Source organism: Enhydra lutris, unplaced genomic scaffold (assembly GCF_002288905.1).
Source record: "Enhydra lutris kenyoni isolate GAN:26980312 unplaced genomic scaffold, ASM228890v2 scaffoldscaffold48, whole genome shotgun sequence".
NCBI classification, from domain to species: domain Eukaryota; kingdom Metazoa; phylum Chordata; class Mammalia; order Carnivora; family Mustelidae; genus Enhydra; species Enhydra lutris.
The window spans coordinates 13,263,000-13,286,720 of NW_019154132.1; the positions used below are offsets into that span (position 1 = coordinate 13,263,000).

General features: G+C 46.2%; 1 protein-coding gene across 4 annotated transcripts in view; it reads left to right on the forward strand.

Moving 5' to 3' along the window:
* Nucleotides 1–5,715: 5,715 nt before the first annotated feature.
* Nucleotides 5,716–23,721, forward strand: part of LOC111156676 (sirtuin 5) — a 37,979-nt gene continuing 19,973 nt past the window's right edge. The window contains exons 1-6 of one of the 4 annotated variants that reach the window (XM_022517705.1): nucleotides 5,785–6,249; nucleotides 10,485–10,687; nucleotides 12,423–12,572; nucleotides 16,204–16,337; nucleotides 20,851–20,919; nucleotides 23,485–23,710. In XM_022517705.1, the coding sequence (XP_022373413.1) occupies nucleotides 12,458–12,572; nucleotides 16,204–16,337; nucleotides 20,851–20,919; nucleotides 23,485–23,710 (544 nt within the window). In that variant the 5' untranslated portion in view covers nucleotides 5,785–6,249; nucleotides 10,485–10,687; nucleotides 12,423–12,457. Of the gene's footprint in view, nucleotides 6,250–10,484; nucleotides 10,688–11,476; nucleotides 12,573–16,203; nucleotides 16,338–20,850; nucleotides 20,920–23,484; nucleotides 23,711–23,721 lie in introns of those variants that run through there. The other 3 variants (XM_022517707.1, XM_022517709.1, XM_022517706.1) reach the window with 3 other exon arrangements.

Sequence of the window (23,721 nt, forward strand, 5' to 3'; positions counted from 1 at the left end):
CAAGGGGGGGGCGCCTGGGTGGCTCAGTGGGTTAAGCCTCTGCCTTCGGCTCAGGTCATGATCCTGGGATCCTGGGATTGAGCCCTGCATCGGGCTCTCTGCTCAGTGGGGAGTCTGCTTCCCTTCCTCTCTCTCTGCCTGCCTCTCTGCCTACTTGTGATCTCTCTCTGTCAAATAAATAAAAATCTTTAAAAAAAAAAAAAAAAAAAAAGACCGGGAAGGCCTCAGAGATGGACATTTTTGTCCCCTCCGCTCCCAAGTGAATTAGCTCTGTCCTCATCCGGTGGCCTTACAATGAGGCCCAACAGTGGACACCTCCTCCTCCCACACCCCAAGTATCCTATCACATTTTTGGAGTCTTCCTTATGAACACGTAGTCAAGGATTGCCAGATATTTGCAGAAAGTTTTCAACAGGCAAGACAGACCAAAACAGAAAAGCAAGTCAGGGAAAATAGAGACAGCGCAGGGAGCAGAAGAAAACACGTGCGCGTGTGCACACAGACACATGCACACACACTAATCGTGGATCAAGGTACTAATTGCAAGGTTTCTGGTGGTCTCAAGCTTTTGGCTGAGATTCAGAAGGTCAGGGACAAAGTAGCTAACAAACACCCTCGCCTTTTAAAGAGAAGTATTAGATCACACATGTGTGCAGGGGCATTGGGGTCAACAACAGCCTGGGCAAGGTGCTAGAATGCCCAGGTCCAAATCTTGACTCTGCCCTTACTAGCTCGTGACCACGGGCAGATCAGCTGACCTTCCCCGCTTTGGGTTCCTTCCCTATAAAAGGTAGATCATCAAAGCAGCCTCTCAGAGTGTCTTCGTGAAGATTCAAAGATCCATGCAAAGTGTTCTGAACAGAGGCTGGCACTTAGGAAAGCTCAGGGAATGTCAGCCATTGTTACCGTTACCCATCATCAGCCGCTTACCTGCCCGCAGGCGGACTGAAGGAAAGACATCTTTTGGGTATAGTTGTTAAAATATAGGTGTCTTTCCGGTACCATCATGGGGCAGCACAGTGGAGTCGGTCCTCACCTCCAGCCAACCGAGGAGGGGGCTTCAATACACACCCAGAGATTGACCTGTGTGCCCTGTTGCTGGACAGACTCTGGGACCGATATTCGGTACATACCTGAGAAAACCCGAAGGTGAGGAGATGAGGGTAGACAGGCTTGAGGTGACACAACAAAGAGGGTTGTGTAAGAATGCCTTCATTTCTAGGGTTTGGTAGGCAAAGGACTTACATGTTTTTCATGGGCTGGATATGGCCCCATGGAAGGGGGGTTGGCTGGTGGTTTTCTTCGAAACGCTCCTGTTTCGTGGACTTTCTGCCAAGGGAGAGATGGCCTCAGCCAGCAGAGGTTCAAGCAGAAACTGAGGGGGCCTTGATTACATCAGGGGAACTATGGCTAAAAGAACCCCCCCAAACTTTACAGGTCTCCCACCAAAGGATGAATGGACATCTGGACACTGCTGGGACTTAGATCCTTATCCTTGAAGTATCTGGAGACCAAGGAGCAGGGTGAAAGGGAGAGAAGCCCTTGAACCTGGACCTTCCCCACCTTCCCCACTCTTCCCCCTTCTCAACAAGTGGGAATAGTCCTCTGTTCAATAGTAAGCACTAGTAAGTGTGGAGAGCTGGGATACCTGATCTCAGTGGGGCCATTGAGACACACTGCCATTCTTCCAATGGCTTTAAGAAGTTAAAAGGTGTTGCCTCCACAAAACAAAACACAAACAAAAAAATGCAGGCTTTGATTTGTGACGACGTGGATGGAACTAGAGGGTATTGCGCTTAGCGAAATAAGTCAATCAGAGAAAGACAATTATCATATGATCTCTCTGATATGAGGAATTTGAGAGGCAGGGCAGGGGGGGGTTGTGGGGGGCAGGGAAGGAAAAAATGAAACAGGATGGGTTCAGGAGGGAGACAAACCGTAAGAGACTCTTAATTTCACAAAACAAACTGAGGGTTGCTGGGGGGTGGCGGGGGAGGGATAGGGTGGCTGGGTGATGGACATTGGGGAGGGCATGGGCTATGGTGAGTGCTGTGAAGTGTGTAAGCCTCCTGATTCACAGATCTGTACCCCTGGGGCAAATAATACACTATATGTTAATAAAAATAATTTTTAAAAATGCAGGCTTTGAACATGAGAAGAAAGAACAGGGCTCTTGGATGTGTTAACCTTAAAAACAAAACAGTTATTTTACCAGCAGGAATGGGTTTACTCAGGAATAGAAGCAGAGAATTGCAATTCAGGACACGTCAGCTGCCGCCGAACCACAGGCAAGTCCAACAAAAGAGAGGGGAAAAAATGTTGTGTCATGGAGAAGAAAGAGGAAGCTGGGAAAGATTATTCTGAATGAAAGTCCGTAGGACAAAGGCAAGAGAATTTAGGGTAATGAAGGTTTCTCATTGGCTGGGTTGCAGGGCTGGTGGATTTCTTGTAGAAGATGCAATGTACATCTTTTCCCTGTTGGGCCGGGAATTGATGATTCTTTCCTATTGGCCATCCTTCTGTGGGGGCCTAAAATTGACCCTGTAGCTGACGGTGAGTCCTAAGTCTCTCCCTTCTATCCTCTGGACTCTACTTTAGTGAGGTTTCCCTTTATTAATAATCACAAACATGAGGAATTAGGGCACCGACTCCCTTACACCCTACCATCCAACTGTCAAAAGTTGCGTCCTCACTACTCCAGATCGCTGTCTGATGCAGCCTTTCCCTGTAACCCCGCTTCCCTCACTGCAGAGCATGCAAACTCCTCCTCGACCCCCCATTTCCTGTCTTCCACAGCTCACAGCTCCGTTATTTGTGTTAATTTTATTTCTTAAGCAGGAGTTTTATTTCTTAAGTGGTATCATATGCGGCATATTCCGTGCAGATGGGCTGACCAGCTGACAGTGGTGAAAGCCACAGCCCTTGGATGCTGTGTGTGCTGGGTCCCTCTTAGGGGAGGGTCATTCTTGGGGCTAACCAGTCCTCCGGCCTCATACTGAATCCCGAAGAACCTGGGCAGAGAGGGCCTTGGTCTCTTGTCTTTCTCCATGAAGGGCCCAGGATGCATGGGGCTGGTGGAGTGGGGGCGTGGGGCTGAATGTCACCTTGGTGGGTTATTGTGGAAACAGGTGGAAGCTGGGAGATGGAAAATCTAGGGGGGCTGGGATTTCTCGACTGTGTGTGCGTGTATCTCTTCTAGTTTGTAGCCTTGATGTCTATTTTCTTGCTGTTCTCCCTTAGTATTGGGTAAAGCCTTTGGAAAGCTTTGGCCTTCTCCCAAGTATGTCAACATCAGTCAGTTGATAAAGGACACCAGGTTGGATGTTTACATCCCTCTCTGCGTTCATAGCAGAGGCTTACAGAGGACAGTCCAGCCTCGACGGGCAGTGTGATAACCAGCGAAGTGAGTAACTCTGAGAGGATAGAAAAGTCAGGGTGGGGGGAGAGTTTCTCACCATAGGGTGAGTTACGGATAAACTGTTCTTGCTTGTTTATTTTTGGTTTGCTCTGTGTTGCCAGGGACTCAGAAGCAACATGAAAGAGAAAGTAATTTGCTTCTTCATTTTGGTAAAGATAGCCAAGCCATTATTCTCTGAATTCTAGGCTGCTTTCCTGAGAGATTGCTCATTTATTCATGTAATATATGTTGAATGAACTAATAAACTGGGCATCCACTGTCAGGCACTGTGAGGGACTGGAAATTCCCTGGTGAGCAAACAGAGATGAAAAGGTCATCTTCAGGGAAGGTTACAACCTGGCGGGAGAGCAAAAATGTAATCAAATAAGCAAAAATACGTTTGGAATCTTCCCTGGGAGAGCAGCCATGGTGCTGTCAGAACGTGTACCAAGAACAAGGGGTCTCACATGATGGGGGGGTTAGACAGAGCTGGTATCAGAGAAGGCTTCCTTGAGGAAGGGACAAATGACCTGGGACCAGAAGGACGAGAGGAGTTGCTCTCGAAGGAATGGGGAAAGAACATTCCAGGAAGAGGGCACAGTCTTTGTTTCAGAAGAACAAGGTCAGCAAGAAATTAAGCTGGAGGGGCGCCTGGGTGGCTCAGTGGGTTAAAGCCTCTGCCTTCGGCTCAGGTCATGATCCCAGGGTCCTGGGATCGAGCCCCACATCGGGCTCTCTGCTCCGCGGGGAGCCTGCTTCCTCCTCTCTCTCTGCCTGCCTCTCTGCCTACTTGTGATCTCTGTCTGTCAAATAAATAAATAAAATCTTTAAAAAAAAAAAAAAGAAATTAAGCTGGAGTTGCTTAAAAGATGGAGAGGGTGCCTGATGCTTCGAGAGGAAGTCAGCTCTTCCAAGCCTGGAAGAAGGGATGGGGTGGAGGGGTGGGGTGGTGTGGTGGCGAGTTGTAGGTAGTGTAGGCTCTGGGACCCTGATGGAATGCCATGTGTCAGAGGTGGCTGAACTTGTGGGTGGTGGCAAAGGGCTATATGCGGGGCCTTCAGACCTGGGAAGGTTGTAGTGAGGGGCACTGTGCCTCCCCAACTCCCAGCACTCCCAGTGTCTGAATCAAGGGAAAGATGAACACCTAATGACTAATCTCACACGCACAAAAAGCAATGCGCCAACACCTTAATGACAGGCAGGAGATGTGGGAGCCTGGATCTTTGTGTCTGGAGCCCAAGCACTTAGGTGCAAATCCTAGCTCTGTCAACAGCTTTTCTGCCCTGGACAGTTACTTGACCTCCCTGGGCTTCTGTTTCCCTACCTGTAAAGTGGGGATTACTGTATCTCTTTTATCAAATGGTGGGGAAGATTTAAATTGGCTGATGCAGGTTAAGTTCTTACAAGTGTCTGCCACAATGTCTGTGCTATATACACGTGAAGGGAAAGATGGCCAGATGTGAGGGCCTCCCCCAATATCCTTGGACTCCCTAAGCTCCTGAGGGGCTGGTACAGCCTACAGGAACAAGAGGGGTTCCCAAAGTAGGCTGAATTTCCGGCCAGACTAGGAAGGTTTGAGACGGGGAAAACAAATGTCAAGAAAACATTTTTTGCTCCCAAGTTCTCAGAGTTTCTCCCGTTCAGATCCATGGGCACACCCATGAGCAATTCCACTGCAGGAAAAGAAGGGCAGGTGGCAAGCCTGAATCAAAACTGAGAAAGATGAGCGATTTTAAGGGGATTCAGACACGTGGAGCCACATGGGTCACCGAATCCTAGAGACCCTCAAACTGTTCCCTTCGGACACGCAGGTAACGATCGCAGTGGTGGTGCCTGGGAACCCAACGAACCATCCCTAGAAACAGCGTGTTAGGGAGAGCTGCCCCAATATTTGAAACGCTGTGTCCTGAGGGTGTGCAATCCTGTGCGGAGCAGGTAAACATTCACGACATATAGGGGATGCTCACAAAGACGCAGCAAGACACCGCCCCCTGCCCGGCTCCGCTGTCCCTCCGCTGTCCCGCAAAGAGACCATCGCTGGGGCACAGAAAGGGGGCTCGCGAGCCCCGCGGGGCTGAGTCTCCGGCAAGGGCCGCTGCAGGGGGCAGGTGTGCCGGCCCACCGCGTCCCCGCTCCTCCCCTCCGCCCTCACTGCCCGCCCCCGCGCCAGTGCCGCCGCCGTCCCGCCTCCTGCAGGTGAGTCTCCGCGAGCACCCGGGGCTCGGCTGCCTTCCTCGGCTTCAGCCAGTGCGCGGAAGCCGTAAGCCCCGGGACCTCCGCGGAAGGGGGCGGGGCGGAGGCGGGGCCGGCCGGCGCATGCGCGTTCCCCCCTTCCGGGGTCCTTGACGGGTGGGAGAGCGAGGGGCAGGGGAGCGGACCCCGCTTCTGCGGGAATTACCCGCGCCCCCAGTCGAGTCTCCCCGGGCTGGGTAGCGGCACGTGCGGAGCCCCGAGCCCGGGTGTTCTCCGAGCATAGCCTGCGGGCAGCTGCAGCCCGAGAGACGAGGGAGGGGGCAGGAAGCGAGGTTCAAAGTCACGCGGCCGGAGCAGGTGGGCCTGGTAGGCCGCTGTGAAGGGGGAGCCGCGGGAGGGCTCTGAGCGGAGCGTCCCGTCTGAGTGGAGCCAGTGTGGGTACTGGCAGCAGCCCGGGGGGCAGATGATGGTGGCCGGGCTGGTGGCTGCGGGCTTGGGAGGAGGGGTCGGAACAGGGACCGAGTTGAAAGGACTTGCCGACGAGTCTGGCCAGAGTGTGAGCTGTGAGAGGGAGAGGTCAGGTTCAAGGAGAAGATGCCTAAGGCTTTGCGGGGAGAAGGTGTGGGGAGAGTTCCGGAGCCCAGGCGTGGCGGAGTGAGGTGGGAGCCGTTTTTTGGGCATTGGAGGGGGGATTGCAGTCTGGAGCCTGGGAGGATGGGAGACCCAGGGAAGGAGGAGGAAAACCTGGAAAGCGTGGTTTTGGGAAACCAGAAGAAGGAAATGTTTGCTGGAGAGATGATCAAAGGGGTCAGAGGCTGGACATGGCCGAGGAGGAGGATCCAGACGACCACTGGGTTTGGCAGGGTGGACCTTGGTCTCTGGTAACCTTGACGAGGGCAGAGAGGAGTGTGTGAGCTTTCATAGCCAGGAACGGGTACAGAGCACTAACTTAGCTCAGAGGGAGTTAAAAAAGTATTTATTTGTGTAAGTTTTTGCACTTCCTGTTTTAAATCACTGGTTTTCCTGAAGTTTTTTTTTTTTTTTTAATCTCAAGTTTCTGATACAACCTTTCATTTCATTTACTGTGTTTTTCAGAATTGGTAGGGTGCCACAGGGAACATACAGACATTTTCCTTTTTTTTTCTAATTCAGTAGGTGATTTCAAAAGTCTGGTTAACAGGGGACTGTCATTCACCCAGAGTGGTGAATGTACTGCCAGAGGAATTTGCTTTTCCACTTGAACAGGGTTGTAAGCTTGTGGAAGGTAGAACCACTGGTCACCCTGACCCCCTTAGAAAAGCAAATTTGGCACAGAAGATGCTTCCAGTAAATACTTTGTGGGAACATCTTGAAAATAGTCTTATGTTCTGAGCATTTCTGAACTTGAGAGTGCATTTTAGGTGGCACTGTTCAAAAACATGTAAACGTTTTGTATTTATTTATTTTTTTATTATTTTTTTAAATATTTTATTTGTTTAGTAGCACAGAGGGAGAGGGAGAACCAGACTCCCCGCTGAGCAGGGAGCCCTACGTGGGGCTCCATCCCAGGACCCTGAGATCATGACCTGAGCCAAAGGCAGACCCTTAACCAACTGAGCCACCCAAGTGCCCCAAACATTTTTGAAAGTATTTAATCTCTACTTTGCACATTCAATGAAGGACTTGCATAACATCTTTTAAATTAATGGGAAATTTAGCAAAACATTTCCCACATCCTTTAAAAAAAAAATCATGTGAAATGTTCACTAATAAAACAGGAAATAGAATGGTTTTGTGAGACCAGAAATTTTCTGATTCTGATAGACACGAGAAACTTAGATTCTACAAATAATAAGTTAGTATGATAAAAGATTTGAAATACAAATAATGAATGTTTAGAAAGCATTTTAATTGTTATATAGTCCATGAGTGTATGGATACATGCATCTATATAATACATGTGTGTCATTAGACATAATTCACCATGAGATGAGAACTAAAGCTGTTTTCCCAAGAAGTACTTGGCTATTGCATTTCCTAGGCAGAGAATCTAGAAACTACTGATTTTTGGAAATGTTGAAACATGAGCAAGTAAAACTTTTTCCTGCTTTATTATTTTGAGTTCAGTGTCAGGGTGGAAGTAATTTTATTACTCAATAATGAAAACATTTGAATAGAAAAACTTAGGTGAAAAATTAGTAACATTTTATCCAGATAATATATCCTAATCTGGTCAATCATACAATTAAAAATTCCCTAATATTCCTAAGTTTTTTTTTTTTAATTTTCTAACGATTTTATTAAGTAATTTCTGTACCCATCGTGGGGCTCAAGCTGTCAACCCCAAGATCCAGAGTTGCCTACTCTACTGACTGAGCCAGCTCGGCACTCCAGTATTCTCAAATTTTTCACAACTGTTCATAATTAGCAACAAATTCAATATTCATGCTCAAAACAGAATGAAGATTTGTCTTCATTTCATAGCAATTCAGTAGAAGACCCATCATTGAGACCTCTTGCAGAAAAATTTAGACAAAGAGCAGTATCTCTAGCTGCTTTTTGTTGATGCCTCTGTTGATGGGATTTTGATTCCTTAAATTCTTTAAAGTTCTTAATGACTTTTAAAATCCTGCCTTCCTGTCTGAAAAAAATACGGCAGTTTATTCAGGAGTTATCTAGAAGCCTTTGACAGGAAGTAGGAATGTTTGCAAACGTTTAAAAACCTACAGAAGAAGAAAAGAATTTTCTGGAACAAATTGATGTCTCCAAATATAAGTACTAGAAAGCAGCAATGGAATCAGACATCTTCATCTGTGAGAGAAATAGCTAAAGACATATATTAAGCTAAAAATGATTGCATAAATAATTTCAAGCAGTATGTAAGAAGGTTTTGGTCTAGTTAGGCAGTATTGGGAACTTCAGTTTTCCCAGTTTTTATCAAGATGTGCAAGTTTAACAATGATCCTCTATGACAGTATCTTAAAGCCTCAGATGGATCTGAGGTCCTCAAATGCATCTTTTCTTGATTACTGAAACCAGGTGATGGGAGCCTAAGAGTTCACTATGCCGGTCTATTTTTGTATATATTAAAAATTTCCCATAATTAAAAAAAAATAAACTGTCATAATACCTCTCTTGTTCCTTACCAAGGTGTTTCAAATAATTAGTTTTTCCAGATAAATTGAAGTTTGTCAAAAGCCTGTGATGCCCATGCTGGTTGAAAATCATGCCAAGCCATTTTCCCCATGCATCCTTTCAAAAGGGCACTGAGGTGATCTTTGTGATGGTCCAACAATCCCTTTGTGGTCTGCAGGCTGCCCCGCAAGTCAGCTCACCTGCTCCCTCAGCAGCCAGTCAGCTAGGGGCCTTTTTTGGTCTTCCCTTTGGCTCTGACCTGCGTTCCTTCTCTGCAGAGAGCCTCCTGGCAGCCAGAGGGTCTTGTCCCACAAGGTTGTTCTGGAAACCAGAACTATAACGTTTTTTTCCTAACCTACTCTCTTTTTCCCAATTCCAAACTTCTTATCTAGTCTTTTTGATTACAGCAGAGACAAATATTGATGAAAATTTGTCAACATGCTTGCTTCTTGTTTTTACGTGAGGTTTACTGAAATACAACCTAGGTGTTATGAAATTTCACCCTTCTTTTTATACAGTTCCATGAGTTTTTGAAAACACCACAAAATAACAACACAGGATTTTCCACTGCCTGAAAAAGTTCCCTGGCCCTCCCTGCCTCGCCCCTCTCCTAGTCCCGGGAAACCATGGATATGATTTCTGGATGTGATTCCTGTACCTATAGTTTTGCTCTTTCATAATATTATATAAATGGTCTTAAATATGTGTGGGTATTTGGTTCTGGCTTCTTTTGTTTAGCATAATGCTTTTCTTTATTTCTTACTGCTTTGAAATAATTTTTGGTTTACAGAAATGTTGCAAAAAGAGTACACAGAGTTCCCGTATACTATTCATCCAGTTTCCCCTAAGATTAAGATCTTACCAATCTAGAAAACAAGGATCTAAACCAGGACATTGACACCGACTATTGACATAGACTATTCGCTACTCAGTACTGTACCCTAATTTGCAGGTTTCATTCAAATTTTGCCACTTCTCCCACTAGTGTCCCTTTTCATGTCTTGTATCCAATCCAGATCCCACAGTGCATTTCCTTGTCATATCTCTTTAGTCCGCAACCTGGGACAAGTGCCCAGTCTTTATTTTTCATAAACTTGGTAACTTTTTTTTTAAGAGTACTGGCCAATTTTGCTGGAGAATGCTTCCTCAATTGGAGTTTCTCTGATGTATTCTTAGTAGAACTAATACATTTTGGGGGAGAATACAGAAGTGAGGTTTTGCCCTTCGCACTGTATCCTCTAAGGAAGTAGAGGAAGTCAGTGTGTCTTATTACTGGTGATGTTCATTTTGATCGCTCAGTTAAGGTAGGGTCTGCTAGGTTTTTCTTCTTTCAAGTTACTATTGCATAATACTTTAAAAATTCACCCATGTTTTTGTGTGTATTCGCAGTTTGCTCTTTTCATTATGGAATAGTATTTTGTCGTATGGATGAACCACAGTTCTTTTGTGTGTGTGTGTGTGTGTTTTTTCTTTAACCCCTTTATAAGTCGATGAACGTGTGGTTTGCTTCCGTATTTTCTGTCCTGGTGCTATGCCGTGGACCCTGGTGTTCTGTTGAACATAGTGTTCACAGGACACCGACATCAGACAAGGCTCCCCCCATGACCACAGTGAATCAGCGTAAAAACAAGACAACTCCGTAATTAGGTCTGAACCCAGACAAAAACAAGAACATTTTCTAAACCACAATAAATGACAAAAACATCCTCCTCTCCTGGCGAGGAGCGACTGCTGCTCTCGAACCCAACTCAAACCCTGTTTTACTCATTGTACTTTTTAGGTAAGACACGCTGGGATAACCAAGGTATCCTGTCTCCTGACGGCTTGCAGTCCATAAGGAAGCCTGGCCCCCAGGAAATCTCGCTCACCTTGCTAACCCAAGCCCCGATCCTGTAATAAATCCTTTCTGTCACTGTTCTGACACCCTGCACGTCTTCATACTGCGGTTCTCTGTCCTTGCAACTTGCTCGACCACGACCACAGGTGTGTTTGTGGTCTTTAGCTGGAGAACGCGGATGCTGTAAACAACGTACAAACGCATGTATTGAAAATCTCTGCTGCTTCTCAAGTCTCTAACATCCTATTTCCCACCCCACCTTCAACTCTTTTTACTAATTAATTGGGAATTCCCCCCCTTTTTAATGCAAATGCAGATAAGTACTATGGTATATACTTCTACCTCCTTCCCTTTCTCTTACAAAACACGGTTTGCATCTGGCTTTTCCCCCCTCAACTTTTATTCTGGAAATGACTGTCAAGGTTCTAGAGAATGTCTTTGGATGCCTGGCTGGGTCACTCAGTAGAGCATGCAATTCTTGATCTTGGGGTTGTATTTTCAAGCCCTATGCTGGGCGTAGAGCTTCATTAAAGAAAAAAAAAAAGTGAAAAAATTAAAGGTTAGAGAGAAGGTCTTTATTTTTTTTATTTTAAACATGTGACATCTGCACAGTGGAATGATTTGTGGAGTGAACCTGACTTGTCACTAATAGGCTTTTTAAAAATTTTTTGTTTTATTTATTTTTCATTTTTAATTTTTTTTCATAACAGGTTTTTCAGCCTTGTCTTCCAGACATTTATTTTAACTTCTCTCAATATCCTCTACCCTGTGGATACCTGCCGTCACTTCTGAAGTCAGTGAGCTGTCTGCTTATAAATACTGAAATTAGCCAGCAAATCACATTGAATCACTTTGTTCATTTGTTTTTTTTTTTAATAGTAGTAAAATATACATAACCTAAAAATTTATGATTTTTAGGGGGACAGTTCTGTAGTGTTAAGTACATTCACATTGTTGCATAACTAATCTCCAGAACTCTCATCTCACAGAACTGAAACCCTATGCCCATTTAAAAAAAAAAAATTTTTTTTTTTTTGCCCATTTTATTTTTTAAACGATCTTACACTTCACATGCAGGAAAATTAACCCTTTTTTAGTGTGGTGTTCTGTAGATTTTGACAGACATGATTGTAAATTTTTGGTAAATGTGTTATTTTTCTGTTTTCTAGATCTACAGACCTTTAATTCTGAGTTCTTACAACAATTTACCCACCAGATAGAAGTCAGCCCTGCCAATTACCCTGTTGGTGTCACTGATCCAAATATTGACGGTTTTTCTTTCATAAAATTCCTCAGGGATGGATCAAAATTTACTAAATGTGCTTGAAGTTACAGGTTCCTTTGACTTGATGTCTTCTAGATCTTATTTGTTGTCCTAGGACAGACATGTCTTCTCTGCCCGGCTCCGTTTTCAGAATTTACATTCTCATAGAAACTGTATTTTGGCCAAAAATTGAGAAGACATACCTTTTTCTTACCTTTTTCATACCTTTTAAGAAGTAGCAGAACTCGTTTTTCAAGTGATTTTTCGCATCTCACGCCTTCCCCAGCCTGTAAGGTTGTGTTTCCCAAACTTGAGCATTCATCAGAATCAATGGGGACAGACGTGGGCCCCAGCTGCAAAGTTTCTAATTCAGTGGGTTTGGGGTAGAGCCCCTGACCTTGCATTTCTAACAAGATCTCAGGGGTTGCCAACCAAGGCTGCTGGTGGTGTGGGGACCAGAGTTTGAGAACCACTGCCCCAGGGCGCCTGGGAAACCGTTGGTTTAGAAGAGGAATACCATCCCTATCTGTTACTCATGATTTTTGTAAAGGGCATCCTTACATATATATGTACAACTACAAGCTGATTCTGTTTGTTTCTGTGGTTTTTTCCTAAAGCCCAACTCAGGAATTAGTGCCACAAAGAAAACCTGATGCAACCTCTTCAGATCCTTCCCCGCCGATTACTTTCCGGGCTGTACTGTGGACTGAAGTCTCCAGCCTCCTCTGGAACCCGGATTTGCCCAACAATGGCTCGACCAAGTTCAAGTAGGTCTTCCTCAGCCTGCCACCCCTAGTCTCTGGTAGAATGTGAAGAACCTGAGAGTTCTTGTACTTTGAGGGGGAATGTGGATAGCGGAGTGGGTCCTGGGCAAGATTTTAGAGAAAGCCACACTGGTGTTCTCCCCTCAGGCAAACCCCTTGCAGGATAGGTCTGAGATCATCTCTCTGTGGTCAAGTTGAAGTCCTTTGGAAACATTTTATTGCTTCTCCCAGAATATTTGCATTCAAGCTTCTCACATGGGATTTGTCTTTTTTTATTATTATTTTCTTAAAGATTTTATTTATTCATTTGAGAGACAGAGACAGAGACAGAGAGCAGAGGGAGAGGGAAAAGCAGGCTTCCGGCTGAGCAGGGCTGCCTCCAGGACCTGGAGATCATGACCTGAGCTGAAGGCAGACGCTTAACCCTCTGAGCCACCCAGGTGCCCCTGGATTTGTCTTTTAAAGCCCTCCCCTCTCAGCAAGAGGGGAGAGCTGGAGTTTGTCCTAAAGGGTAATACAGAGTTAATGTTCTACTGTGCGGATACTATTCCTGTCTCTACCTGGGCCCTTAGTCTGTAGTGAATACAGAGCCTAACAGATTTGTATAATAAAGGATCTACCGTGGGCCTATGAGACGTGCTTTACGATGGCATTGAAAGGCCAAGCTCATCTCTTTTTCAACTTCTGGATAACTTTTTCTTTTTCTTTTCTTTTTAAAAAAAATTTTTTTTAAAGATTTTATTTATTTATTTGACAGAGATCACAAGTAGTCAGAGAGGCAGGCAGAGAGAGAGAGAGGAGGAAGCAGACTCCCTGCTAAGCAGAGAGCCCGATGTGGGGCTTGATCCTAGGACCCTGGGATCATGACCTGAGCCGAAAGCAGAGCCTTTAACCCACTGAGCCACCCAGGCGCCCCTGGATAACTTTTTCTAATACCGCAATTGTGCTCAAGACGTAGCAGCTCCTCCTTCCATTTTGCCCAAGCTCAGGGATGACAAACAACCAAATCCCTTGGTGTTCCTGGCTGTGGAGAACAGGGCAGGCTGTTCGAGGCTAAGTGTGTGCCTGACTTCCACCCAGAGCGGGCCGTCTGGGTTTAAAACTATAATACATATGGGTGTTTTCGCTTAGTAGTTGGGAAATGCCTTTTTTTCTTTTCTTCTTTTCTTCTTCTCCCCACCCCCTTCTTAAAGATTTTCTACCACATTAACATTATTATATTTACAACCCATTTTCCAAGAACCAAACCTGAGTTGACCTTTTTGTTTCTAGAAGTTGTATAGAGTGAGATCTTAATACAGGTCACTTTGACCTAGGACCTATTCCTCAGTAGGATGATGGAGTTTACATTTCAGATTAAAAAAAAAAAAAAAAAAAAAGATGGTTAGGGCTAGGGAAAGCTTTATAGGTGAACTTCAAAGTCCTTAAGGACATTTGTAGGGTTTGAAGCCAGGAGACACACACGTAGTCCCTGGTCAAGTACTTGTACCTTTTCTTATTAAGCATCTTGTCCTTTCAGGAGATTCGATCAGACTGCACACTCCAATCCGCCCAGACTGGGTTTCTTTTTTCAAATTCTTCCTGGTGGGACAGCTTTAGTGTGCCTCACTTATCACACTGGCCTATCTCCAAAGGGGATGTAAGCATGGGCGGAGCTTTGCCATGGCTGGCACATGGTTGGGCTAGTTATGGCCCAAGGACAAGGGTGTAGTGTGCCTGCACCCATCTTCAGTCCTTTAGGACTTACACTGCCGGAATCCTGATCCCAGGGAGCTTCAAGAATGTGGTGGGAGAGGGAGTTGGAGCCTCTGCTTCTTTGTCTCTCAGAGTCTGCTTTTACTCCCTGTGCCTTCTCACCAGCAGCCAGACAGGAGGGGAAGGGGAGAAGGGGTGGGGCCTTTATTAAGATTCACAGTCATGGGCCAGTCATGGAAGTGACTCTGAGCTTACAAGGATGAGGCCTCAGAAGGGAGGAGGTCTCCTGGGAGACTGACAGGATCTGTCTTACCAGCTCAGGATACAGGTGAAGTCACGTTCTCGTTTATATCTGAGTTCATCATCCCTCCGCCCCCATCCCGCTCTCTCTCCTGTTTTCCATCCTGCCTGTCCTGGGTTCCATCTCTCGGGATGCTCATTCATTCTGGGGATTCTCCTTGGTTGCCATTGCCTCCGGGGTTGGGGGGGACCTGAAAACCTGCTGCATCAGCTGAAGAATCACTCGTATTTTTGCCAAAATCTGCAGTGCATTAGCATAGGTTAGAGGATGTCTGTGTCAGGGCCACGGGCAACACCACTTCGGCATTTGCTTCTCCCAGAGGAGAGCAGAAGAGGGAGTCTCTTCTCCTGGCAGCTATACTCAGCTCTGTACTCTTGGGCCTGCCCTGCTGGGGCCATAGCACTTACGTAGCCCCCAAATGAGGGCCTGCAGAGCCACAGTGCCTGGGAAAGAAGGGTGTCGCTCAGCCACATGCCTTGGCCTACCCGAATCTCTGTCCGGGAGGAACAATGGCATTTCCAAGTCTAGCTCCTCATTCTGAACCAGGGATGAGGACACTGGTTGCAGGGGCAGATTCTACATTATACTATGGAGTATAGTGCTTGGCGCAGAGCCTGCGGCACAGGGAGCCCTCACTAAATGGTGGTTGCTGCCCCTGATGGCTAGAGAGCGAGTGGGACAATGCCCGCAGATGCAGAACTAGGCGCTCCATCCCAGGGAGCCAGCCACAGTCTGCAACCATCATTACCTGCCGTCACTGTATTCTCTGTGTTCAACTCTCTTCTGTTACCCCAAGTCTCTGGTGACGTCTTGTTGAAGGGTCCAACTCTTACTTGAGTTATAAGGAGAAGGTTACATGTCCAGGTTTGGAGCAGAGCATCTGTTCACGGGGGAGGGGTTCTCACTCTCACCTTGTAATGATGCCAAAGGAAGCGGAAATTAGCAAGATCCCCAAAGGGAACAGGATTTGGGAAGGAAGGGAAGGTTTTGGAGTCCACTGGGCATGAGGTTAACTGGCCCCTGCCCCCATCCCCCCACAGTAGCTTGTTTTTACTGTCAGGAAGAAGATGCTTTCCCATTCATTAGCTTTTAAAAATCTTTGTAGCAGCCTGTTCTCGGGAAAACTCTATCGAGCACATCAAACAGACAGGAAAGCAAAGGGCCAGTCATTTCCATCACTTCTCACGGTGGATGGACGAGAGGTGGAGCTGAGTGTCAAAGCCAATGGCGTGTGTCCTGCTTCTTTAAGATGCTACACAGTCGTCCATCAGGCCCAGGGATGGCATCTTCATGGTACAGGGATGATTTTTTTTTTAAGATTTGTATCTATTTTATTATTTTTTTAAAGATGTATTTATTTTAGGGAGAGAGAGAGAATCTCAAGCAGATGCCATGCTCAGTGTGGAGCCTGTTGCAGGTCTTGATCTCTCGACCCAGAGATCATGACCTGAGCCGAAATCAAGAGTCAGACACTCAAATAACTGAACCACCCAGGTGCCCCTGGTACAGCAATGATTTTTATTTGGGGATCCTAGAGTATCATTTCATGGAAGGTCATGTCAAAAAAGGAACAACTGATATAGGATATAAATGTCCACATGGTACACGGGACTTAGGAAGATTTTATTCTCTCTTTAGATATGGCTGATTTTCGGAAGCTTTTTGTGAAAGCAAAGCACATAGTCATCCTTTCAGGGGCTGGCGTTAGTGCTGAGAGCGGAGTCCCGACTTTCCGAGGAGCCGGGGGCTACTGGAGAAGATGGCAAGCTCAGGTGAGCCATGTTTCCGGAACACCCTGGGGTTCTTCTGAATGAATCCATGGCAGAGCCTGACTTGGGGCCCGAAGCATGTCGTGGGGGGCAAAGTTCCGAAATTAACCATGACTCTCCCGTCTTGGTTACTTAGGCACCAGTACAAAGTGTGTATGATCAAGGTCTCAGATGTAAGCAAAGCAGCCACTTTCCTTACTTTCTAGATCTGTATAGATTGTATTTATTCACATAACAATTTAAATTTCTTCTAGTAATTAAAGTAGAGTCAGATAAATCTTGGTTAGCATAGTTCGTCACGTTTCTACAGATATTGGAAGTCAGGATTACACATTTTTAAAAACATTTTATTTATTTATTTGAGAGAGAGAGAGTGAGAGAGCATGAGAGGGGAGAAGGTCAGAGGGAGAAGCAGACTCCCCAGGGAGCTGGGAGCCCAACTCGGGACTCGATCCCGGGACTCCGGGATCATGACCTGAGCTGAAGGCAGTTGCTTAACCAACTGAGCCACCCAGGCGCCCAGGATTACACATTTTTTTTAAAGTTTCTGTGAACTTTTCATATTTTTAAAAAAGATTTTATTTATTTATTTGAGAGAGAACAAGAGCAGGGTGAGGGGCAGAGGGAGAAGCAGACTGTCCGCTGAGCAGGAAGCCCTAAGTGGGGCTCAGTCCCGGGACCCTAGACCATGAACTGAGCCGAGGGCAGACATTTAACCAATGGAGCCCCACAGGTACCCCTGAACTTCTCATATTTAAAACCACAGTTGAGGGGTGCCTGGGTGGCTCAGTGGGTTAAGCCTCTGCCTTTGGCTCAGGTCATGATCTCAGGGTCCTGGGATTGAGCCCCATGTCGGGCTCTCTGCTCAGTGGGGAGCCTGCCTCCCCCTCTCTCTCTGCCTGTCTCTGCCTGCTTGTGATCTCTCTCTCCCTGTCAAATAAATAAATAAAATCTTTTAAAAATAAATAAATAAATAAATAAATTTAAATAAATAAAACCACAGATGCACTGTTGAGGCTTAGGGTTTCACATTTAGAACTTTATATGAAGGCCATTAGAATGAAACCTCTATGGGCATGGACTTTTTATTTATTTTTATTTTTTTTTTTTAAAGATTTTATTTATTTATTTGACAGACAGAGATCACAAGTAGGCAGAGAGGCAGGTAGAGACAGAGAGAGGGAGAAGCAGGCTCCCTGCTGAGCGGAAAGCCCAATGCAGGGCTCGATCCCAGGACCCTGGGATTATGACCTGAGCCAAAGGCAGAGGCTTAACCCACTGAGCCACCCAGGTGCCCCGGGCATGGACTTTTTAAAAATTCAGTTTGTATTAAGGCAAACAAGTAAAATAAATAAAATTCAGTTTGTATTGAGGTATAATATGCAGTTGACCCTTGAACAGCACAGGTGTGAATTGTGTGGGTCCACTGACACATGGAGTTTTTTTCTATATATATTACAAAACTTTTTAAAGAGATTTGAAACAGTTTGAAAAAACTCACAAATGAGCTGTGTAACCTTGAACTATCTAAAAATCTAAGAAAAAGGTATGTCACAAATGCGTGAAATATATGTAGATACTAGTCTGTTTTTATCATTTACTGCCTTACAGATTTATTGCAGAAAGTTAAAATTTATCAAAACTTATGCACACAGTGGTATCATTCCAAGGCTAGAGACATGGAAACAAATGTCATGATGCGGTGTTAAATCATAATTACATAAACCGAACTACCGGAATGGTTCCATAGCTGCCTCCAGTTGCTGCTGCGCTGAGCTCAAATGTTGCTGGTCTCTGCTTAAAATACGGTGTGACACTTGTCATCTCCATGTGAGCTGTTTGTCCCTCCAGTAAATTTCGTATTGTAGGAAAGAGTGATCTCTTGGGGTTCTCATTTATTTTTCCATTGTGGATAGTGCAATACGGTCAACCCTGAATCATACCGTGGGGAGGGCCCTGCAAAGTGCCAGTAGTGATGTAGGAAACGCTCCTAAGAAGCAGAGGAGAGTCATGACATCACAAGAAAAGGTTGAATTGCTTGATGTGACCTGTGGGTTGGGGTCTGCGGCTGTGGTTGCCCACCACTTCAAGATAAATGAATCCAGTAAGGTTCATTGGAAAAAAAAAGAAAAGCAAATTCATGAAGTCATTGCCATAGCTATACCAGCAGGTGCAATGACCTGCCATTTAAAAAAGTTCTTTATTAATTATTTTTATTAACATATAATTTATTATTTGCCCCAGAGGTAAATGGTCTGTGAATATTTAGGCTTACACACTTCACAGCACTCACCATATTGTGAAATGCATTTTTTAAAAAATTTACTTATTTGACAGAGAGAGAGATCACAAGCAGGCAGAGAGGCAGGCAGAGAGAGAAGGGAAGCCGGCTCCCTCATGAGCAGAGAGCCCGATGCGGGGCTCGATCCCAGGACCCTGAGATCATGACCTGAGCCGAAGGCAGAGGCCTAACACACTGAGCCACCCAGGCGCCCCGTGAAATGCATTTTTATCTCATCCTGAAAATGCAGCTTTGATGCTGGTTCGGGATTGCTATAAGAAAGGTACACCCACAGACTCTAAGGTGATTTGAGAAAGAGCGAACTTACAGCAGAAAGAAGGTAGAGGATCTAAAGCTGGAGAATTCAGGGCCAGCAAAAGATGGTTGGATAATCTTAGAAAGAGGTTTGGATTAAAAAAAAAAAATAATAATAATAATAATAGAAGTAGCTTCTACCAACCAAGAGGCAGCAGATCAGTTCCCAGGTACCATTAAGAAGATCGCTTTGGAGAGAGTGTGTCTGCCTGAACAGGGTTTTAATACAGACACAGGTGCCCCATTCTGGGGGAGAAAATGCTACAAAGGATGTTGATTAGTAAGAAACAGAAGTGATGGCTGGGATTTAAAGCAAGAAGGGAAAGGCCAATTCTGCGGTTTGATAGAAATGCACTCTGGTTTCTGATCGGGCGGCCCTTATCTATAAAGCTGATAACCCCCGAGTTTTGAAGGGAAAAGAGAAATACCAGCCACTAATCCTTTGATTGTACAAGAAGGCCTGGACTGCAAGAATCCTGTTTCTGGGTGGGTCCTGTCGATGAAGTACCTTGCCAGTAAGGGGACTGCCTTTTAACATTCCTTTGAAATTGGACGACGCCCCCGGCCACCCAGAAGCCCAGGAGTTCAACATTGAAGTTGTCAAACTGGTCTACTTGCCCCTCAAACACATTGTCTCTAATTCAGCCTATAATTCAGGGGGTCATAAGGACTGCTAAGGCTCATGACACACAGTGCTCTAAGGGAAAGGATTGCCAGTGCTGTGGAAGGGAAACCCGGCAGAGAGAACATCGTGAAAGTCTGCACGGATTACACCAGTAAAGATGCAATTGTTGTTAGAGACAAAGCTGCTAAAACCGTAAAGCCCAGAACAACAAATTCCTGTAGGAGAAAACTGCTTCCCGATGTTGTGCGTGACTTCTCAGGATTTACAACACAGGCAATCAAGGAAGCCATGAGAAAGACCGTGGGTGTGGCAGAAAAGGTGGGGGACTAAGGGCTTTAAGATTGGGGCCTTGGGAGCACCTGGGCGGCTGAATCAGTGAAGCATCCGACTCGTGGTTTCAGCTCAGGTCGTGATCTCAGGGTGATGAGATCGAGCCCCGCATTGGGCTCCACGTTCAGTGGGGGGTCCGCTTGAGATTCCGTCCCTCTGCTCCTCCCCCCCCACATGCACAGGCTCCCTCTCTGTCTCTCTAGAATAAATAAATCTTTAAAAAAAGAAAAAAGATTTAGATCTTGGAGAAATTCAAGTGCTAGCAGACACCACGGCAGGGGAATGAACAGAAGATGACTTGATGAAGACGATAGCTTCTGAACCAGTGCCAGACAGAGCGGGGAGGACTTGGAAGCTGCGCAGAAGACAAAGGGACAGTAGATGGCCTGGCAGAAGGGTTCCAACAATCTAGGATGACTTCTGACTTCTTTTCTGACATGGGCTCAGGCACTGACACTAAGGCAAATGGTGGAAGAAGGCTTGGTACCATATGGAACCATTTTCAGAGAAAGGAGACGGCAAAGAAGCTGGACCGAAGTTTCAGTGTATTTCTGTAAAGTTATGCTCAGTGTGCCTGCCTCCCCTCCCACCTCCTCTGCGTCTGCCGCCCACGGGACAGCAAGACCAGCCCTTCGTCCTCCTCAGCCCTCTCAGCGTGAAGGCAGCAGGGCTGAAGACTCCGTGCTGGTCCACTTCATGAGTCATAAATAAGGATCGTGCCATATACTTGATACGCTGGTCCGTTGTGCGTGCGTGTGCGTAAACGTGAGACTCTAACAGCCGTCTGGCAAGAAGCCGTGTCATCCCCATCACCGGCATCACCTAAGAACGCATTGTGTATGTCACAAGCAAGACTTGGACGGAAGCAGCCAGCTTACCCTCACACAGGCGTAAAGCGAATAATATTTAATATAAAATTAATAATGTGTCCCTTTTCTTACTGTTCTATGACTTTGCATTCAAAGAATTACGCTACAGTGCAGTCAACCTCTCTTTCTCCCAAATGGAGAAACTGTATCAACCCATCATCACAGGTAGGTGGTTTTTAAAAAACTGTAACAGTGTTTCTAATACCGCATGACAAATATGACCATAATACCGAATATGCCGTAAAGATACCGTAACCGTTCACGGGCGTACAAGACAAGCTGCCTTGAAGCGAGGTTACCCACTGTACCAGGTACCAGAAAGCCAGCCTCTTCGTTAGCAGCATGTGAATTTTCACACATAGATACGTAGGAATTTTTTTCACCTTATCTTTTATTTGTTTTGATGTCTGCTGTTAGTAATATGTATAACGTCTACAGTGTTTTGTATCCTGTATAAGAATATTGATGTAGGCACTGACAGATGGTTCCTGCTGTAAAGGGACACTGTGCTTTTGGGGTCGATCCCTACTGGACAGCACCGTCCATGTGTGTTCTCTTAGGATTTTCATGACATTTTTTCTAGTGTGCTCTATCGTAAGAATATAGAATCTTTTACATATGACATACAAAATACGTGCTCTTTGACGGTTTCTGTTCTCGGTAAGGCTTTCTGTTGACAGGAGGTTATTCATAGTAAAGTTGGAGAATCAAAAAGTATACACAAGGTTTTTTTTTTTTTTAGGATTTTATTTATTTATTTATTTGACAGAGAGAGAGACAGAGATCACAAGCAGGCAGAGAGGCAGGCAGAGGCAGAGAGAGAAGCAGGCTCCCCACTGAGCAAGGAGCCTGACGTGGGGCTTGATCCCAGGACCCTGAGATTATGACCTGAGCCGAAGGCAGCAGCTCAACCCACTGAGCCACCCAGGCGCCCCGGTACACAAAAGATTTTTGACCGCACAGAGGTCGGTGCCCTTAAGCCCCACATCGTTCAAGGGTTAACTGTACGTACAATAAAACTCACCACTTTGAAGTGTACCATTCAATCCATTTTAACAGACGGAGCCACCACCCACCATCCTGGGCCCAGAATGTACTTTTGGCCTTAGGCACTCTGCTTCCCCCCAACCCCTGGCCTAGGAAATCCCTAGGATTGGAATGTGGAAGGTTCTGTCTGTTTTATCCGTTGCTCTGTCCCCAGCTCCCAGAACTCTGGCACATGGAAGTGCTTGCTAGACTTTTGATGTCTGAACGAAGGCCACTGTAAATAGTTACTTCAGTACGTGAATTCCAAATTTAGGAGGTAGCTTCTTGTTAATGAAGGGTTAGTGAACCTTTCCTGCCCTATTAAGTGCATTAGGCTGACAACGTGTGGGATGTTTTCTCTCCTCTGCTGCCCTCCAGCCTATGGAGGTAGGGGTGGGCATTGCCGCCTTAAAGGTGAAGGAGGGGAGGAAGGAGTGCAGAGGGCCATCAGGGTCCCACGAGAGAGGGGCCACACAGAGCAGTCCCCGAATTAGAGAAGCTCAGTGGGTGCTTCAAGAAGAGAGAGGCAGTCAGTGGTGTCAAAGCAGCTCAGAGTTTGTGGGGAAGCGAAGAAGTCCATAGACTATGTCTGACACCACCGTGTTCCAAGGACACACGTGGACACGTTCCCGTGGCTCCTGCAAAACTGCTTCAGGCCACTCGCATTCTGCACGGAAGGCAGGAAGGTCGTACGGGGTCGTACGTACAATAATCCACAGCATACACGTTTGCTCCCCATTCACTCCCCAAGGGAAGACTGACTCTACTGCTGGATAGAAGGGTGACCTTTACAGCCAAACAAAATGCATAATACCACCACCACCACCATCGAGATATAGACTATTTCTTTTTTTAAAAAAAGATTTTATTTACTTATTTGAGAGAAAGAGGGAGAGAGAGAGAGAGAGACAGCCCAAGTAGGGGGAGAGGCAGAAGCAGACTCTCCACTGAGCAGGGAGCCCAACGTGGGGATTGATCTCAGGACACCGGGATCGTAACCTGAGCCGCAGGCAGATGCTTAACTGACTGAGCCACCCAGGCGCCCCAAGATATAGACTGTATCTTGCCAGAGGTTCCCCTGTGGCCTTTCCCATCAGCTGGCAGCCCCAGACAACAACGATGCTCCTCTCTTTTGCTGTGGATAAGATTTGTCCATCCTAGAAGAGAAATCATCCTTTAAAAATATATTTTATATATTCTGTTAATATATATCCTGTTTTTTATAAGCGTTGTTGTGTGTATGTGTGTAGCTCTACTTACTGTTACAAAAAACTGAGTTTGTCAACTACGGCCATTATACCTCAAGCAGGCACTTCGCATTTTGCTTTTTTTCCTGGATAAATGAATCGACTTCCTATAGTGTGGGGCTCCATGAAAAAGCGGCTTCAACCTGAATCACTTTCTTACAGATTGCTTGACTTCCTGTCCATAACTTCCTTGCCTGGCGAGTGGGACAAGTGGCAATATCCCCGCCCTGGAAGTGGAGAAATTAAAGCTGGTTTCCCGACGGTCCCTTGTTAGTCCCAGGTCTGGGACTCAGGCTGTCCCCGGGCCCCTGTCCCGCATCTGTCGCACCGCATGGGCCTCTGGCAGCCGCGTTCCCCCTTGCTCCCTCCAGAAGCCGCCTGCTTCCGTGTCCCAGAGCATTAGTGCATCCTGGCCTCTGTCTCTGATTCCCGCCTCTTCTCTCCTCCCCACTCCTAGGACCTGGCCACCCCGCAGGCCTTTGCACGAAACCCTTCCCTGGTGTGGGAGTTCTACCACTACCGGCGGGAGGTCATGCTGAGCAAGGAGCCGAACCCGGGGCACCTTGCCATTGCTGAATGTGAGGCCCGGCTGCGCGAGCAGGGCCGACGGGTCATGGTCATCACTCAGAACATCGATGAGCTGCACCGCAGGGCTGGCACCAAGAACCTTCTGGAAATCCATGGTGAGGAGCCC